This window comes from Lontra canadensis, unplaced genomic scaffold, assembly GCF_010015895.1.
Source record: "Lontra canadensis isolate GAN:19392208 unplaced genomic scaffold, GSC_riverotter_1.0 scaffold176, whole genome shotgun sequence".
Classification (NCBI taxonomy): Eukaryota; Metazoa; Chordata; class Mammalia; order Carnivora; family Mustelidae; genus Lontra; species Lontra canadensis.
In genome coordinates, this window is record NW_022631170.1 from 1,283,266 (window position 1) to 1,304,078 (window position 20,813).

Genomic DNA, 20,813 nt, shown 5'->3' on the forward strand with positions numbered 1-20,813 from the left:
TTCCTTTAGGTGTTCTACCAGTGTTGATGCCATTGCCCATGTGAGGTCACTAGAACCAACAATTCTTTTCAGATTCATCTTACTAGGAGTGCACGTGTGTCTTTTATAGACAGTGTTAATAACGTGGGTAACCTGGTGGTGGGTATTAAGGAGGGCACATATTACATGGAGCACTGGGTGTGGTGCATAAACAATGAATTATGGATCACTGAAAAAAATTAAATTAAATTAAATTTTTAAAAAAGAAATTAAAAAAAAGCCCCTTTAGTGATCTAAAGTAGACATGGTTTTTGCCAAGGTCAAGTTCATGAATTGGAGTGTTCAAGTCAAAACTCCTCTATGGAAAAGAGATGGATTTTAAATGATCTATGGAACAATTTAACCTCTATTTGCAATCAAATTTATTTTATATTCATGTCTTTCAATATTTTCAAGAGTTAGAATTCTCATGATAATAGAAATTAAAATCAGAAAATTAATGTATCCTGTGTTTTGATATGAATTTGTTTAATATTATAACATTTGAAAGCACATTACTAATGGTAAGCTAATATAGAAATCTTGATGACTGTTTTTTTGATGTTGTTTCTTTTGTTTTTGTTTTTCTTGCATCCCAACTCTGAGGGCTTTTGGTTAGATGATAGATCATTTATTTTATACTAGAAGACACCTTTTCCATAATTCTTTTCAAAGCATTTTTGACTTCCTGGTTCCTCAGGCTGTATATTAAAGGATTCAGCATGGGGATTACCACAATATAGAAAACAGAAGCTATCTTGTCAGTATCCAGAGAATGGCTTGTTTTTGGCTGCATATACATAAAGATGATAGTGCCATAAAATATAGTGATGGAAGTCAAGTGGGAGGCACAAGTAGAGAATGCTTTTTGCCTGCCTTCAGCTGAATTAATCCTCAGAATGGCAAATAGAATGAATATGTAGGAGATGAGGACAATAAGAAGAGAGAAAAGGGTATTAAAACCAGCAAGTGTGAACAATACCAGTTCTTTGATATCTTTGTAATGGCTTTTACGGCAGGCCAGACCAACCAGGGGAACGTCATCACAGTAGAAGTGATTTATTATATTTGAATCACAAAAAGATAAGTGGAATGTAAGGACTGTCTGTAGGAGTCCAACAGAAAAGCCATACACATATGTACTAACCACCATTTGAATACAGACCCTTCTGTTCATGGTAATGGTATAGAGTAAAGGGTTGCAAATGGCGACATATCTATCATACGCCATGACTGAGAGCATATACACTTCACAAACCACGAACATGATAAAGCAACACAATTGGGTGGCACAAGCAGGTAAGGATATTCTCTTAATTTCTTGGAAGAAGTTCACCAGGGTGTTAGGGGTGACAGAGGAGGTATAGCAAAAATCCACAAAAGCTAGGTTGCTGAGGAAAAAATACATAGGTGTGTGAAGCTGAGAACTGATATGAATTAGCATAATTAACCAAAGATTACCTATGACACTAATTATGTAGATCACTAGAAAGATCCCAAAAAGTAGGGCTTGAAGCTCCAGATTTTGTGTGAGTCCCAAGAGGATGAATTCAGTTATTTCTGAATTATTGCCCTCAGCCATGGAAGATGTGTAGAAGCATCTCATGTCATTCTCTTTAGAATATCCATGCTGGGTGATCTTCCACTTCTTGGATTAAGAATTTAACTCACACTTATTTTATGGTGACCATATTGGAAAGATAATCCTCACTGGTCCTATGGGCCATTCTTGGGTTTCATTATTGCCTGCTTTTGATTTGAAGGGCTTTGCTCCAGGCAGAAATTCCAACATGCTCAGTGGTCTGGGGGATTGATGAAGAAAACAGAATGTCTTGAATTAAATGTGGAATCTCATATATAAAATGAAAATTCCTGCTATGGTATTACAACCATAGCAGGAATAATATTTTAATGATAAAAGAGATAGGGGCACATTTCAGTAATATATTACGATTAAATACTGAGCAAACCAACTCAATCGAGAATTAAAACAATCATGACTGTCAGTAGACATTATCCGTGTGCTAGCCATGCAATAAAAGAAGGGGCAAAAATATTATTTATGAAGTACATGATGTTGTATTATGGCATCCAAACTGGTAACTTCAGTGAAGAGATATTACATTTGTTATGATTGTGGAAGTCTTCAGCTTCAAGTCAATATAATGAAAATGATGCTATAATAAGAATATAAGTTCAAAGAACTATGAAAATGAGAGCACCTGGGTGGCTTGGTCAGTTCAGCATCTGCCTTTGGCTCTGGTCAGGACCCCAGGGATTGAGCCCTGTGTCAGTATCCCTGTTTAGCAGGAAGCTGCTTTTCCCTCTCCCTCTGCTGCTTTCTCTTTCTCATCATTTCTATCTCTATCTCTATCTCTCACTCTCAAATAAAATAAATAAAATCTTTTAAAAAACAAATTAGAAGCACCTGGGTGGCTCAGTGGGTTAAGCCTCTGCCTTTGGCTCAGGTCATGATCTCAGGGTCCTGGGATCAAGCCCCGCATCAGGCTCTCTGCTCAATGGGGAGTCTGTTTCCCCCTCTCTCTCTTTACCGGCCTCTCTGCCTACTTATGATCTGTCTGTCAAATAAATAAATAAATAAAATCTTTAAAAAATTAAAATAAAAATAAAAAACAAATAAAAAAAACAAAAAAACACAAATAAGTGTGAAAATACAATTTTTAAGATTTTGTTTAAAATAATAAACACCTAGAGTTTAATTTAATATTTAACTTAACAGACTCTTGACCTTATATGTTCCTGTTGTTTATGTTTAAGCTGAATAAACTCATAGTTTCACATTATGTATTACTGGAATGGTATTTAGGAAAGAAGAAAATTTTTATAAGTTAATTCAACAATGTAATGTATGCTGGGTAACCCTAAGTATATCTACTAAATACACTTGCAAGAACAGCCTAGACATTTCTTAAAATAAAGTGTAATGGATAGTTATTTATCATTACAGATAGTAAACTATATTATAAACTGCAGAATGTAAAACAAAATGGGAATCTGTGGCAGGACAGTGAATGTTTATCACAAAAAAAGTGCTGATTTGTAGCATCTGTTGATTTTCTGATTTCTATGGTGTAAATATTCCCACTGTCACTGATTTCAGGCTACAAACTTAAAGCCACTGAACATGGAATTGGGATAAATACAGATTATATCTTTTACAAAATATTAGGAGAGATACTGGTGGTACTTCTATACAAAAGTAGGTTGGTATTATAAGCAAAATCATATAAAATATTATTTAATAAAACACATGTATATTTATATTATACCATATGCTAGAGAAACACTTAGAATCAATAATGAGTCTCTCTTTACAAAGTATTTGTATCTATAACTATAAATATCTCTCAATAGACTGATTAATTTCAAAGAGAAAAAGTTCATTTTATAAAATATGAAAGGATTAGCTAACAATAAGTTGTTCACTAAATTGATCAAATTAAAAGAATGGTAATATCCAGGGTGGCTAAAGGTGTAGGAAAACAAAAACAACCTTACACATCCAAAGAAGGTGAAATTTGTCTTCATCTTTCTGGAAGACAATATGCTAGTAAGCATCAAAATTGTTTAAATTAGTCCTGCCATTAATACAATGGTTTTAATGCTAAGCAATTAGAAAAATGATAAAAGCATGCAAGTTTATGAATGGTTTCATTTTTACCTACCCAAAACTGAAAGTTGTCTAAATATACTCTGAAATTTATTCATTTATTGCACATCTCAGTAAAACATTAAGTAGTCATTCAAATGCTGAAATAAGTCTACATTTATTGATATTAGAAAATGTTCACAATATAGCACGTTGAAAAGAGCAGGATGCTACACAGGTTATTTGATGATAAATGATTTCTATGTATGCACATCACATTATGCCCTATAGATACTTATACACAGAGGGAAAATACACAAACCATGCATGCCACAATGTTAACAGTAATTATGTCTATGAGGTGGTATTGTGGCTTTTTCTCCTTACTCATTGTAACCGTCCTTTACATTTTGCATTAACTCTACTTCAACAAGCTTGATTTCAATTTCACTTTTTAAAGATTCATTTATTTGACAGAGAGAGAAAGAGAGTATAATCAGGGGGAACAGCAGAGGCAGAGGGAGAAGTGGGCTCCCCACTGAGCAGGGAGCCCAATGGATCCCAGGACCCTGGGATCATGACCTGAGCCGAAGGTAGAAGCTTAACCATCTGAGCCACCCAGTCTCCCTTGATTTCAGTCTGAAATTTACATTTCCATGTTACCATGCATTCCACATCTATGAATACTGATAACTTAATTTTTCACAATGGTTATTCTTATAATTTGTGTTTACCTGGTGCCCATATGGATGTTTGAAGTATTCTTAATCATTACCGCTAAAAATGACTTCATAATCCCCACAGTTTGGGGGGCAATATTTCATTGTGATATGTTGCAAAGGTGGATTAATTTATTAAAAAACTAAAAACAAAGAGGACAAAACCCATTTACAAAATCATCAAATTTGAAGTGAAAATCATGACAACTGTTTTTCCCTTATATTAAAACTGTTTGTCAAATCTCCAGATTTAATTGGAAGTTCTTAAATCTTACCTTGGGTGGTTTCTTAAATGTTCAACACTTTAGAATTAAGGGTAAGAAATCTAAAAATTGTCAATTTAAAAAGTCTTTTACTCTGAAATGTTTTTATTTTAATCCATTGCCTTCTTAAATCCTAAAACAATAGATTCGTCAGATGATACTGTTTTCACCTACTTATTGCTGAGGAAACTGAGGAACAATTTGTAAGTGGAGTAAATTGTGTTCTGATTCAGCCAATGTGAGACCCAGGCTTTTAGACTCCAAGGAATCTGTGCGTTTTAATTGGCACAGCTGAGGCACAGAGAATGCACCAGCCACCACGACAGGAGATTGCGAATTCAAGGATATCAATAATAGACTTTGGGTATATAGCACACAGACTCACAACCTGCTGCAGGAGTTCTGTCGGAAAACAGGGAGACACAGAAATGTTCAAATAGTAGGTAAATGTGTTTAAAGAAAAGAGAAAGAAAGAAACTGTTGAGAATCATGTCAGAGCTGCCAGCCTGTTACTCTATGATCCATCAAAGTAGGATCAAAAGTGCACACTGACAAAGGAAAGTTTAAATGTGATCTTCTCTCTCTGGCTGTTAATAACATCTTAGTCTTTTCTGTCATTAAGCATTTAAATGACCCCTAGATTGAAAAAAAAATTATTAGTAAGCATGAGTTGCAAACTTAAAACCATTTTCCATGTAATTTAAAATTGTAAAATGATCATTGGATTTATTTGAAACATATACATACATATCTATATCTACATATCTATATCTACATATAGATCAATCATCTTATCTATAAATATAAATGTACATCGATTTATCTATATCACAGTTACCAGTTGTGTATGGTAATACTTACTTATAAATTGCTCTCTCAAGTTTGTCAGTATACCTGGGACTAGAACTCAGGTCTTTAGGCTCATAGAAAGATGGAACATGATCTACACGTACCCATTTACTGTTACCCCTTCATATTGTTTAATCTTTAAGAAGACTCCAAAACAAACAGTATGTGTCCTCATTTAATTGAGAAACTGGTGAAAGCCACACATAGGCTGCATTGTCCAATGGGTTAATTGTGTTTTAAGCTAGACTTTGATTAATAAGGATCAACTTATACAAGGTTTGGCCAGTATAACTCTTATGACCCTTGATACTGGCAAAATGTTCTATAATGTTTCCATTGTTTTGAGTTAATTTATTTGGAATGGATGATGCCCTTGGGATGCAATCCCTGAATTACCTTATTATTTTTTTTAATTTTAGATAATTGGAAAAGATATATGAGATCTCATAGGCTTAAAAAAAAATCAGTTTACTTTAAAGTCTTTTAGGGCCAAGCCAGACTTTCAGGTCAGTAGAAAGTTGTGTTAAAACAGTCAGATAGTAAAGTTAGGACGTATTATTATTCTCTTTAATAAAGGCAGTTTGTTAAATTATGATATGGAACGGTTTTGTATTATCATATATCTTTAAGAAATTAGCATATTAGGAAAATAATATTTACACTATGCATCTTTGCTTTTCACATGGGATATTATTAATGTAGTCAGAGAATTCTGAACTGGGAATTTTGGAAGGTGGGATCAGAACTTTTGTCCATGTTCTGCCTAGAACTAGTTATATACCAAATTAATGTTTTTTTATGCATTTTTTACTTGAGAATTGGGAAAATCAGTAATTTCCTGTGGAACAAAAATTAATTATTTTTAATACACTTTCCATTTAAAATAAGAAAATGGGGATAAATTGTTATGGTTATTTTTACATCTGAAATCTCTATGTGAAAATATTTTGAAAATTTCATTATATAGTAAGCAGATATACAGAAATCACATTAAAAATAGACATTCTGGGCTAAAATGAATGTCAGGAAATGACAGATGTTGGCGAGAATGTGGAGAAATGGGAACCCTCCTACACTGTTGGTGGGAATGCAAGCTGGTGCAACCACTCTGGAAAACAGCATGGAGGTTCCTCAAAATGTTGAAAATAGAACTACCCTATGACCCAGCAATTGCACTACTGGGTATTTACCCTAAAGATACAGACGTAGTGATCCGAAGGGGCACGTGCACCCGAATGTTTATAGCAGTAATGTCTACAATAGCCAAACTATGGAAAGAACCTAGATGTCCATCAACAGATGAATGGAGAAAGATGAAGTGGTATGTATACACAATGGAATACTATGCAGCCATCAAAAGAAATGAAATCTTGCCATTTGCGATGACGTGGATGGAACTAGAGGGTATCATGCTTAGCGAAATAAGTCAGTCAGAGAAAGACAACTATCATATGATCTCCCTGATATGAAGAAGTGAAGATGCAACATGGGGGCTTAAGGGGGTAGGAGAAGAGTAAATGAAACAAGATGGGATTGGGAGGGAGACAAACCATAAGTGACTCTTAATCTCACAAAACAAACTGAGGGTTGCTGGGGGGAGGGGGCTTGATGGGGGGGTGGGGTTATGGACATTGGGGAGGGTATGTGCTATGGTGAGTGCTGTGAAGTGTGTAAACCTGACGATTCACAGACCTGCAACCCTGGGGATAAAAATATATTATATGTTTATAAAAAATAAAAAATAAATTAATTAAAAAAAATAGACATTCTGACAGTTTTTTAAGAGGAAAAACCAGACCATGAAGAGAAGCCCATTCATACTTATTCAAGTCATGTCCTCAATTTCATGAACATTTTAAAAGCCTGGTTTCTACTGATGATAACTTTCTTCAGGGCATCTTTCACTTCCTTGTTCCTGAGGCTGTAGATTAAGGGGTTCAACATGGGAATGATCACTGTGTAGAAGACAGAGGCCATTTTGTCTGTGTCTAGGGAATGGTTTGAGCTTGGCTGTAAGTACATAAAGATGAGGGTCCCATAGAATATGGTGACCGCTAGCACGTGAGAGCCACATGTGGAGAAAGCCTTGCGCCTGTCCTCAGCTGAACGCATCCTCAGGATGGCTGAAATAATAAACATGTAGGAGACAAAGACAACCAGAAGGGAAGAAATGAACATGATCCCAGCACAGGCAAAGATCCAAAGTTGTTTGGAGTGAGTGTCTGAGGAGGTTAGCCTGAGGAGAGGCATGTCATCAAAATAGAAATGATTGATGATATTGGAGTGACAGTAGGAGAGATGAAAGGTAAGGATAGTATGAAACAGTGCAACCAGAAAGCTATAGCTGTAGGGGACAGCCACAAGCTGAATGCAGATTCCTGGGGACATTACGACCATGTAGAGRAGAGGGTTACAAATGGCCACATATCGGTCATAGGCCATGGATGCCAGCAGCAAGCACTCAGATACCATAAATGTGAGGAAACAGCCTAATTGAGCAGCACATGCATTGAAGGAGATAACATTTTGTTTGTATAAGAAGTTGCCAAGCATTTTGGGTGTAATGACAGAAGAGTAACAGAAATCAACAAAAGCTAGGTTGCTAAGAAAGAAGTACATTGGAGTGTTGAGTCTCAAGTCTGTTCTAATGACTAAGATCAAACCTAGATTGCCTACAACTGTGAAAAGGTAGATAGATAAGAAAAGCACAAAGAAGGGCATCTTTAATTCCTTTTGATCTGTGAGGCCCATGAGAATGAAGTCCTTTACGTGGGTGCAATTTATCTGAGCCATATCTTTTCAAGACATCTGCATAAGGAAGTAGAGAAAAGAGTTAAATTCAAGTTGACATTCCAATAAGTAGTATTTTTTTACTTTCATATGTTGTAAAGAGGCTTCATTGCTAATGTAGAGATTGTTAGCATTTTGAGATTCTGCGAATGAGATGGAGAACAGAAAGAGTTGTATGTGGGAACAGCCTATTTCTCTTCTCAAATGCAATGTGTATACAAAGGTGGGACCAATGGTCCCCTGCAGTTCACAAATGTGAACCAATGGTTCACATTTTCTTGATTTCTGTTCAAAGGTCTTGTGCATTAAGCTATTCAAAATTATAATGTAACCTGTTGAAATGTGTAAGTTATTGTTTTTATGGGAAAAATATTAACATTAATAACATAAAGTAAAATAAATCTTCTGTAGTGGCATCACCTTGACAGATCTGTCATTGTACCCGTGCAGAAACAAGTCCACAATGTCCCAGTGCTGGTGGAAACACTGTGTTTTCTATTTTCCTTTAATAATTTATTGCTTAAAGGCCCTTCTAGGTTGCAAAATAATCTTCATAGTTGTGTTACTAATTCAAATACTGAAGGTGGGTAAATATGGAAGGTACAATGAGGTATTTATTGGCCACATTTGATCTCACTAAACCTTTATGTAAAAACCATATTATGTCCAACTTACAAGCGAGGAAGAAGAAATTGAAACAGTTAACAGCTGAAACAAAAGCAGATAGCTGGTCTGAATACAGTTAGTTAGATATCACACCCAAATGTTTTTGACTCAGGAGTCCTTATCTCATTATTATTTTTAAATTTTGCTTGCTACCCATAGTGCACAAACTTCTTTATCTCTGAAGCATGAACCTACATGAACAAAGGGAATGGACCCTCTCAACTTTTATAATATAAGATATATTATATTTTATGATAATCTATGTTATGTTAACATATGTAATATATTTAATATAATTAATATAATCTGAATTATATTACATAAGCATCTTATATAATTTATAGTGAGTTATACATTATAAATTATAATAGTTTATAAATTGATCCTTTTCAAGAGATTTGGAAAACTATGTCTCTATAAATCAATTTATATTTCTTTCAACTTGTTTATCTTTTATTAAGGAAACATAGATTTGAATTGTGTCTCATATATTAATTTCCTTTTGTTACTTTAAAATGGATCTCTATTTTTCTTATTCATTTTACCCAAATTTCTTTATTTTTTCTTTCACAGTATTTATAATTACTGTGATTTATTATTTTGAAATAGGAAGTATTACTGTGCATTGCCCATGGAAACTTAAATCTCTCTATATATGCATCTGTATAATTCTGCTAATTTTTAATCACTGGGTATTTAATCTTTAGTGGTCTGTAAAATGCAGATAATGACATTATCTAAGTCAGAAGAAGGGGACAGATAGTTCTTGGCATTAGTGATTGACTTTCATATGCTTGACTTTCATAATTGAATTATTGAGTATCTAAAATTCATGGAAATTTATCTTAGTAAGGCATAGAAATTATAAAACCATATTCTTACTATTAATGTCATCTCTCTCTCTTTTCCTTCTCTCTCTCTCTCTCTTCCTTTCTATTTCTCTGTTTCTGTCTCTCTTTCCAGTCTTTCTCTCTTTCTGTCTCTCTTACACCTGAGAAATGAAAACAAATCTTGTCACTTGATGGCATAGAGCTTATAAATATATCCAGAATAATCGTCTAGTGACTCGGCATGTGCTTTTCTTGCACAGTCTTTCGTGTTCTACTAGAATCTGTTTTATTCTAATTAGTCAAAGTAACCTTGGTGAAGATTCTAAAAAGTGAACCATGATCTAGTAGTAATTACAACAGAGTTTCCAAAGCTACACTCTGGCACAGCCCACACCAGCACTATTTTCACCAACCTCAGTCAATAAGTAGCTCACCTACAAACAGACCTAAGCAACACCTCCTTCTCTGATCTATAAACAAGACTATGCACATTCCAACCTTGTCTTGATTATGTCCAACTACCACTCCCTTAGAAGCCTATGTCAATTCACTCATTCTCTTTTCCAATAACATATGTTGAGAACCATTGATTTCTAGGTGCTACTGACTGGAAACAGAGCAGCCAGAGATGAGGCAATAGATTAGACTGGAAAGAAAGAAAGCTTTATTCAAATTTCCTTTATTTTTCTCATCTTTTCTTCTTCTTAATCATTTTGCTCCACTTCTGAAACAGAAAAATCTGACATTTGTACATACAAACCACTTTACTTTGTATTAAAAATAAAATGTGGGTAATTATATTTAAAAGTGTATGCAAATTTTTATGATCTCATCCCCAAATATTTTATAATCTCAATTCCGTTAATCTTCTCCGCCATCAGTGGACATCTGTTGGTTCAGTTAACAGAATTGTTCTCCACTTGTCAATATCATGCCTTTCCATGCTTCTTTGCTTTGTTCTTGCTGTTCCTAGTACTCTGCTCCACAAGAAAAATGATGAAGGGAAATTCATTTATCCTTAAGGCATGTTAATAAACATCATCTATTCTGTGAAGAGCTACTTCCCATGTTAACATATTTCAAATTTTTGTTCTAGAATCCCTTTAGACACGATTCATTTATAGGTCTTGCCACATGTGTAACAACCATTTCCTTCCATAACTTTTCCCTTGCTGGGTGTTAGTTAGACACTTACGGTTGAGAGCCACGCTGGCTTTTTGTCATTTCTTAATGCGGTCTCCTCTAAACGTTAGGTAATGAAGAATTAAATATTAACGCTGAGTGAATAATTTAAGATTAATATCGTAGGGCACCTGGGTGGCAGAGTTGGTTGAATATCTGCCTTTTGCTCAGGTCATGGGGCCAGAGTTGGGCTCCCTGCTCAGTGGGGAGTCTGCTTCTCTGCACTTTCACCCCACTCTCGCTCTCTCTCTCTCAAATAAATAACAAAATCTAAAGATTAATATCATCATAATAATTATTTGGATATTTCTTCCCCTTATTCTTATGTTATAGTCAGTGCTTTGGAAAATATTTCTAATGACACATTGATGACCTTTGTCCAATATACTCCCTGCTAATCCTGAGTAAAATATTTAGCTACTGTTAATGCAGAAACACAGTTTTAATAGATTATAATATGGTAAATCATGGGCCTGATTTTTCCCAAATTTTCTCATAGATCTTAAACTGGAATTTTTATTTTTTTAATCTAAAAAGAAACTACATATATGAAATAAAATATATACATATACAATAAATGTATAATCTAAAAGAAAAAATATGTTATATAAAATATATTTTTAACTCTAGAAAGAAATACATATATATACAACTAATGTAAAATCAAAGAAAACACTGTTCATGTTACAAAAGATACTCCAAGGTTTTTTTATCTAGTTCATCATATTATACTCTATTTAATTTTTAAAATTCTTGTCTTGAGCCACTATAGGGAGTCAATAAGTCAAAGTTGGCCATTTAGAAAAATGCTCTTCTGACCTACCCAGGTAGAAGGCACTCCTGTTTCTCTTCATAATGGCTTTGAATAGCAGCTGACTACATGTACTTATTAGTGCCTCTGTCCCAAGGGATCTTACTTCAAATGCAAATAAGACTATCAGAAAAATTATAGTACGTGCTCAACAGGGATCTCAAGGCAGGCTGAAGATCTATTGCTGTGATTCCTTGTTTTTGAAGAACTGCATATCTATAGCTCTGCCTTTAGTACAAAGTTATTGCTCTAAGGTTCTCCTAACTCTTAAAATACTATTAGTTAATTTTTTAAAAGATTTTATTTATTTATTTGACAGAGAGAGATCACAAGTAGGCAAAGAGGCAAGCAGAGAGAGAGAGGGGGAAGCAGGCTCCCCGCTGAGCAGAAAGCCCGATGTGGGGCTCAATCCCAGGACCCTGAGATCATGACCTGAGCTGAAGGCAGAGGCTTAACTCACTGAACCACCCAGGTGCCCTTACTAGTTAATTTTTTAAAAATTAATTTTTATAGTAGATTATGAGGTTCAATTTTTGAAATTGGCTTTTAAAGGACAGGTATGAATGACCTTTTAAAAATTCTTATAATTTTCTATGAAACATTTATCTTATTCCTCTGAAGACCTACCTCTTAATACTATATACACAAGGTTTTTGGTAAAAGTTGTGGGCATTAACTTACATTCTAGTCACTCTGACCTAGATGATGAATAAGAAATATATTGCCAATTTGGTGTATAGGGAAAGGAATGTGGATATGTGAGTTTTATACACTGACTATGAATTAAAAATTTGCTCCTTACTTTTGCTTTAATAAAAATTGAACTATAACCTTGGGCTACAGTATAATGAAGAAGGGGATGAAATCTAATGTTTCTTTTTCATGATGTGTAAACAAAACATTTGTCTGAAGGAGAAACTACAGCAAATGCTTAAAAATCTACAACACGCTTACATTTTGTAAATGATGATCAAGCTAGGTAAAGATCAAGATAGGGATCAAGATAGGGAATTGCGTATGTTTGAATTATATTTCCAGATATTAAATATTTCTTTTTTGTATATTTAATGTGTCTTTCCTCCTCCCCCCAGATTAAGGAACACATCTTGCACAATTGGCTATATACCCTGTCTCTGCTTACGCCATGTTATTAAATGTCATGACCTGTGTTTTGGTATTGAGTTGATGCAACATTAAGTACAGTACTATACTTAACATAAAAACAAACAAACAGAATCCTTAGGAATACCAGTCATTATTCTGAAGAAGCCATTCAACCCGAATGTGATTAAAAGGAAACTCTTCCCAATGAAGTAGAAATTTTCAAAGCATTCAGAAATTACATTTGCTTCCTCAATGCTTTTTTTGTTTTTTATCTTAAAAGGTCAAAGAATTAAATAAAATAGAACTGAAGAAGACATTTTAAAGAGGGCCATGGAAAACCAACACTATATTTTCTAAGGGCGTTTATAAACTTTATTCAGTGAATCCTGCCTATACTTTACATGATGTTCTTGTTTAACATCAGTTCACAGTTTTCTGTTCGGACTTCTACCAACTGCTATAAGGATCCATATTCAACTTATGGTTCAGTTCCTCTTGAACATCCATTTCCTCACCCATGTCTCATCACAAATAAGATTTATAAGGCATCGTGTCTGTGAATAAATGGGTAATAAAGACCATGTCCAGTGAACAGAGCTTGGTTCATCAGAAAAACCAATTTAGTAAATCAAGGATTTCCATCTTATAACATTAGACTGTATGAATATATCAACATTTTAAGATTGAGTAACAAGGGATGTGTACTAAAAGACTCTACATAATTTTATTCTTTCCTATTATTTGGTGGATCTATATGTTCCCATACCTAAATTCAGGGTAATAAGAAGATTCCAAAGAACTGTGTGGCCTCCTCACTTTCCTAAAGCTTCTGCTGTAGCTGTTCATTCTAAAACTAGGACCATTCATCAATAATTTATAATAAACTACAGAAAGGAAGAAACAATGAAAAGTGTTAACTAACAGCTTTGTCACAATGTTATTGCAACTGATAAAACTATTTCTTCTTTCTCCATTTTAGAACTAATTTAATTTAATCTGTAAGGAAATTAGTAAGGAACAGTTTAAAAAGGATTTGGGGGAGTAATCCAAGGATATCTTAATTATAACCCTTTCATGTCAATGAGCCTAATTTTGTTTTGTAGGATTACATCTCTTCTCTTATAATTATTATGATTAAAGATTTAGTGCCTATACTTGAAGAAACTCTTAACACTGAAATTCATTTATAAGTAAAGTGAATGTACCCATAGAATATTAATATGATTTTCCATATACAGACATATCTCAAGGATATTGAGGGTTTGGTTCCAGAAAAATGAAATAAAGAAAGTATCAAAATAAAGTAAATAAAATGATTCTCTTTGTTTCCCAAGGCATATAAATTTTATGTTTACAGGGGCTCCTGGGTGGCTCAGTGGGTTCGGCTCAGGTCATAAACCCAGGGTCCTGGGATCAAGCCCCACATCAGGCTCTCTGCTCCGCAGGGAGCTTGCTTCCTCCTCTCTCTTTCTCTGGCTGCCTCTCTGCCTACTTGTGATCTCTGTCTGTGAAATAAACAAACAAAATCTTTAAAAAAGTTAAAAAAATTGTGTTTACACTATACTTTAGTCTATTAAGTGTGGAATTGTAGTACATCTAAGAAATGTACATACCTTAATTAAAAAAAAAAACTTCATTGGTAAATTATGCTAACCATCAACTGAGCTTTCAGTGAGTCATCATTACTGATCAGAGATCACCATCACAAAAGTTTGAAATATTGCAAGAATGACCAAAATGTGCCAGAGACACAGAGTGAGCAAATGCTATTGGAAACATGGTGCTGATAGACTTGCTCAAGGCAGGGTTGCCTCAGACTTTTTTTAAAAACTGTAATATCTGCCAAGTTCAATAAAGCAAAGTGGAATGAAGTGACATATGCTGGCATCTCTTCCAGTATAGTACTTGATGATTTGCTAAGAGTCATTCTGAAGGTTAAATATCAGATCACTCATAGAGTTGATTAAAATATGGACTTATTGACCTTTATGTGGTGATGCTGATTTGACAGGTCTGAGATACAGGCTGGTTATTTTTATGCAAAATTGTACAACAGATTTTGGTATACACTCACTGATCAAGAACTATCAGAAGACAGAAGAAAAATGTTTACAAAAACAATTTAAATGTCCCACTGATAATATAAGGAATTCTCACACACGTGATTCCTGGAATGTCTAATGATATCACAATACAATACATATAGTGCACACAAGAAAGAAGGTTGATATTTAGAGTAGGGAGAGAGGAAAATCTTACAGAATCCAGTAAGTTTATGAATCAACATGAACCTATCAATGATTGTACTCTGGGTCTTTCACTAAAAAGTTATATAAATTATACTAATTGCATTAAAATAATTTCAATTATATTTGGTTAGCCTTCAGAATATAAATTTATCAGTGGTATATATATATATATATTTTTTAATCAAACAGTATTAAGAAAGAGGAAGTTTTACTTTAAATATGCTTTTCAGTTTGATTTTACTAACGTGGCTATGAAAAGGATTTTAGCTATCTGTAATAATAGTTCCTCAGATGCCATGATCAACTATATCCCAACATACCCAGTCAGAAAGCAAAAAAGGAAGCCAAAGGATAAGAAAGAACAACTTACTTCTCTCAGCCATATTGTATTGCTCTGCTCAAACCTATTTACATTTTTTTAACTTCTATGTATCCTGGCTCCTGATAATATTTCGCTGAAATTGGGTACCAACATATGAAGTTAGAAAATAATGCTCGTTCCTGTTTTAACCTCCTATTTCCAAGAATATCAGTTTACTTTTGGATTCAGTGCTTCCCAAATCCCAGCTGCTTTTAATTCCTGGAGTTACTTGTAAACCTATAAGTCAGCCACCTAATGTTTGTTTTCTCTGACATGTGATACCTTCTCTTAACCATTTCATCATTTACCTTTGGAGTTCTAAAATTACGTTGGTTTCAAAGAGCAGCATGAATTTGCCAGAAATCTCTGTAAGGCAGCCTTCACATCCTTGTTCCGCAGGCTGTAGATCATGGGATTCAACATGGGGATCACCAGTGTGTAAAACACGGAAGCAATTTTATCGGTATCCAATGAGTAGTTAGCTTGCGGCTGCAAGTACATGAATAGCAGTGTCCCGTAGAAAACCGTTACTGCCATCATATGCGAAGCACATGTGGAAAAGGCTTTTCTCCTCCCTTCTGATGAACGCATCCTTAGAATGGACAAAACAATGTTGAAATAAGATACTAGAACTATAACTAAGGATAAAACCAAATTTGTAGCTGCGGATATAAACACAATTGTCTCTGGAAGGTAAGTATCAGAGCAGGACAATGTTAACAATGGGACAATATCACAGAAAAAATGATTGATTACATTGGAAGAGCAATAAGACAGAGAAAATATACAAAATGAAACCACAATAGCTGTGGAAAAGCTGTAGAGGTATGTGAGGGACACCAACAAGAGGCAGATCTGTGGAGAGACCACCACCATGTAGAGCAGGGGGTTGCAAATGGCCACATAGCGGTCATAGGCCATCACGGCTAACGTGAACACCTCAGCTACAATGAAGACCAAGAACCCTCCCAGCTGGGTGGCACATTCATAATAGGAGGTGGTTTTCTTCTGTACTAAAAAATTGATTAGCATTTTAGGAGCAATGACAGTAGAATCACCAAGATTGATGATAGCCAAGTGCCTGAGGAAGAAGTACATGGGCGTTTGAAGCTGAGAGTCAACACTGGTGAGGATGATGATGCCCAGATTCCCTGCCATGGTCAGCCCATAGATCAGCAGGAAAACAAAGAAGAGTGGAATCTGGAGGTCTGGGTGATCTGAGACTCCAGTGAGAATAAACTCAGTGACCTGGGTGAAATTTCCAGGAGCCATGGAAGGGTTTGGATAGTCATCTGTTTGGAGAGGAAAAGGAGGAGTGGTTACAAACTTTAAGGAATTATTTTCTAGGATGGTCATTAGATAGCATATTCCTTAGTTGAAATTTCCTAGAACCATGTACTAATCCAACTCAGATAATAAAATCAAAGTGCAAGGACTAGTTAAATAAATTTTGCAATCATTTGGTAGAGAGAAAAAGCAAGCATAGCAAATTAAACAGGTGATCTATTTGATGATTTACTTCCTCAACATCTCTTTAAATTATGAGTATCTTGTTAGCTTACAAACATTTGAAGCCATGGTTCATATCTTCATATCATGTCGTTTGAGTGTGAGAAAGGCTTGAGGAATTGTATGCTTCCAAATAATCCAAGTCTCCTTGTGATTTCCTAATCTGGGACTTGATTTTTCTGAAGATTGGGTGATTCTAGTGTCTATACTGCTTCATTTCCTTCATCCTATTTTTATATAACTTTTATTTGATGAGCACTGAATTTGTAATTTCTACCATCCATGTTTGTCAACTGCTTTGTTTTCATTTTCCATTTTGTCAACTCAGGCAAAAATACATGGAGATATGTCTTTTATTTTTCTGATGACTGATTTTTTTCCCAGCTTTCAGAAAATAAGATCTGTGAAAATTACAAATTTTTATAAAACAACTCACTATGTTTTATCAGATACTAATTCTTTTTTCTTTTCTTTTTTTTTTTAAGGTTTTATTTATTTATTTGACAGAGAGAGCAGAAGTAGGCAGAGAGGCAGGCAGAGAGAGAGTGGGGGAGGCAGGCAGAGAGAGAGTGGGGGAAGCAGGCTCCCTGCAGAGCAGGGAGCCCAATGTGGGGCTCTATCCCAGGGCCCTGAGATCATGACCTGAGCTGAAGGCAGAGGCTTAACCCACTAAGCCACCCAGGCACCCCCCTTTTCCTTCCCATTATAACTTTCCTTTATTTTTTTTTAAGATTTTATTTATTTATTTGTCAGAGAAAGAGAGTGTGTGAGTGAGCACAAGTGGGAGAGTGGTAGGCAGAGGGAGAAGCAGGCTTCCTGCTGAGCATGGAACCCAATGCAGGACTCCACCCCAGGACCCTGGGACCAAGACCTGAGCAGAAGGCAGATGCTTAACTGACTGAGGCACCTAGGTGCCCATAACTTTTCTTTCTTGTCCCACAAGCTATAAAATTCCTTGTATTTTTTCCACTATGCTTATTTTTAAATAATATTTTTAATTAATGGAATTTTATAACATTTTTTAAATGTATAATATACCTGGCCTTCATTTTTAGTTGATCTTTTTCTCAATGTATTTTCCTAATTCTGACATTTTTCACTACTATAGTGATAATAAAACTCCTTACATTACAGAGCTTCTATGATAATCTCATTGCAAATATTTGCCAAAGAATCAGTGTGTTATTATAACATGGTTGGATATTCTAGACATGTTTGTTTCAAGGATGATCATCTTTTCCTAACGAAGCCAATTAGAATCCCTTCCCAATCCCAACTGATAGTTCTAGTGGTAGGCATCTGGTCCAAAGAAATCTTGTGATGGTGTCTTATCTGAAGACCTGGGCTTAAATTCTAGACAGTCAAGACTATATCATCATTTAACATAACATCTACCCTTGAACAAAATTTTAAGTATGCATACACACAAGATTAATAATAATAATAATAATATGTCATGGAGACATAAATAGTTGGATTATATTTAACAACATATCTTTTCTGCAAAGTTACAAATCTTGGAAACAGACTATTTTAAGTATTGTATTATTCGATTATACATAGTGTCAAGTTCCTTCCAAAATGAAATAAAACAGCTCAGTTTGAGGGTTCATTTTGGATCTTTCAAAAGCCATTATACAAAAATAAGATTAATATCTTCTACCTACCTCTAATGGAGAATCTGCTTCAGGCTCTTAGTGAGAATCTCTAAATGGGGTTCAATAAAATAGCTGAAGCTCAGGTGATTCTAGGATCCACAAGTTCCCTTTTACATCTTTGGGGAAGATGCCACTTGGGAATGGCTCCTTAACAAGATCTTCCCCTAGGAATTCAACCAGAGACTCTTTGAGTCATCTTTGCAGCAGTATGAACCTACATTACTGAAGTGAGTTCAATTCCCTGACATCTAAGAGACACGGTGATTAAGGTGTATCTGCCAAAATAACTCATTTGCATTCAGAGATTCATTATTGCAAAATTCCAATATTAAAGAGGTAGAAACCCATGGTCTAGCAGTGAAGTTAGAACAAACTCTATCTAGAGGATCTGAGTGGCTAACTCAGTTTAGTGGCTGCCTTCAGCTCAGGTCATGATCCCAAGGTCCTGGGATTGATTTCCACATCTGGCTTCCTGCTTATCCGGGAGCCTGTTTCTCCCTCTGCCTTCTTCTCCATCTGCCTGCTGCTTGCCCTGCTTGCTCTCTCTCTCTGCCAAAAAAAATACAACAAAACCAAACAAACCAAAAAAAAAAAACAAAAAACCCTCTATCTATAAATAGTATTTTTATTATGCCACCATTTCTCTTTTTCCTTCACTTTTACTTCAAAGAATACAATTAACAAATCATTATTTCAGGGAATAGAATCTTGTGGATGTTAGAAGGAGGATGTGTCCTACCAAAAGAATCTATAGGTAATAAGATTATTATTTTAATTATTTTTAATGACTGTATTTCAGGTGAGAAGAGGTAAAACATAACTAGTAGAGAAAAGTCAAACAGAGTATTTAAAATAGAAACACTGGGTCATGTCCATAAATTTCCTGTCACCACATAAATATTTTAAAGACTGAATACTATATACATATGTTTAGTATTATATATATGTGTATATATACATATATAGTATTCAGTATTTAAATATATCTGTATTGTTATATATAACACATATATAACATATATAAATAATATATGTGTATATGTAAATATAATATATATCATAGTGTTTAAATACATGTTTATTATATATAAATATATAATAAATATATAAATAAATATATATGTATATATAATATTCAGTCTTTAAACATATATTATATAACATACATGTAAATAAACATGTGTATATATTGCGTGTATGTGTGTCTGTGTGTGTATACATATATATGTATATATGTATATATATGTATGTATGTATATATATGTATATATGACTAACAGAATTGTGTAGAAAGGAAACTATCCTATCAGATACAGATACAGATATCAGAACACAAGAAAAACAGACTCACATGGAATATATCAAGGTGGTTACCTGGTGGTGGTAGAGGGAACAGAAGAAAGAAATAGAGATGAACGATATAGCATTTACTAGAGCTGCATAGCAAAATATCACAGACTAAGTGGCTTAAACAACAGAAATATGTATTTTTGATTCTGGAGCCTTGAAGTCTAAGATCATGAGGTAAGCAGGTTTAGTTTCTTCTGAGGAGTTCCCTGGCTTGTGAACGGCCACCTTCTTGCTATGTCTTCACATGGTAGTTGTTGGTTCCAGGTACATGTCTGGTTCTCCTAATCTCCTCTTCTTATAAGGGCACCAGTCATATTGGATCAGCCAATTTTAATCAAATTACCTCATTAAAGGTTCTATCCCCAAATACAGTCATATTCAGAAACAGTGAGGTGTAAGCCTTCAACATAGGAACTTTGGTGTGATACAATTTAACCCACAAAAAATTGAAATGAAAAATAAATTAAGAAAAGTGAGGGCCTTTTCCTGGCCCAGAGATGATAAAGTGTCATGAACTGAGAAACATAATTCTAAATTTATGCCTTGGGTCCAAAACCAGTTGAAAACATGTATATATTCAGTATGCAGAGAGCTTGTTTCTGGAAATCTGTTCTGTGGAAGTAATGCAAGTTACTAAAATATATAAAAATCTTCATGGGTATGTTATCAGTACAATAAAACACCAGAAATGAAATAGTTTGGAAACTTATTAATTATATTATACACGTGCATATTTATAATGTAATTTTAATGCAATATAATGAATATAATTTTATATATATTCTTTAAAACTTTGTATAGATTATATAGAAATTCAAAAGCTTCTGAGAAGAAAACTGAAAAT

General features: G+C 34.5%; 3 protein-coding genes across 3 annotated transcripts; all 3 read right to left on the reverse strand.

The window, feature by feature from the left end:
* Positions 1 to 649: 649 nt before the first annotated feature.
* On the reverse strand, positions 650 to 1,609 carry LOC116860402 (olfactory receptor 5AL1-like). The gene has a single exon (XM_032846458.1). It carries the CDS (start codon positions 1,598 to 1,600, stop codon positions 650 to 652), a length of 951 nt encoding a protein of 316 aa, XP_032702349.1. The 5' UTR covers positions 1,601 to 1,609.
* A 5,680-nt stretch (positions 1,610 to 7,289) lies between these two features.
* On the reverse strand, positions 7,290 to 8,286 carry LOC116860492 (olfactory receptor 8U9). The gene has a single exon (XM_032846546.1). The coding sequence runs from the start codon at positions 8,250 to 8,252 to the stop codon at positions 7,290 to 7,292; it is 963 nt and encodes a 320-aa protein (XP_032702437.1). The 5' UTR covers positions 8,253 to 8,286.
* Positions 8,287 to 15,776: 7,490 nt separating this feature from the next.
* LOC116860493 (olfactory receptor 8J3-like) lies at positions 15,777 to 16,724 on the reverse strand. The gene has a single exon (XM_032846547.1). The coding sequence runs from the start codon at positions 16,722 to 16,724 to the stop codon at positions 15,777 to 15,779; it is 948 nt and encodes a 315-aa protein (XP_032702438.1).
* Between the last annotated feature and the right edge of the window lie 4,089 nt (positions 16,725 to 20,813).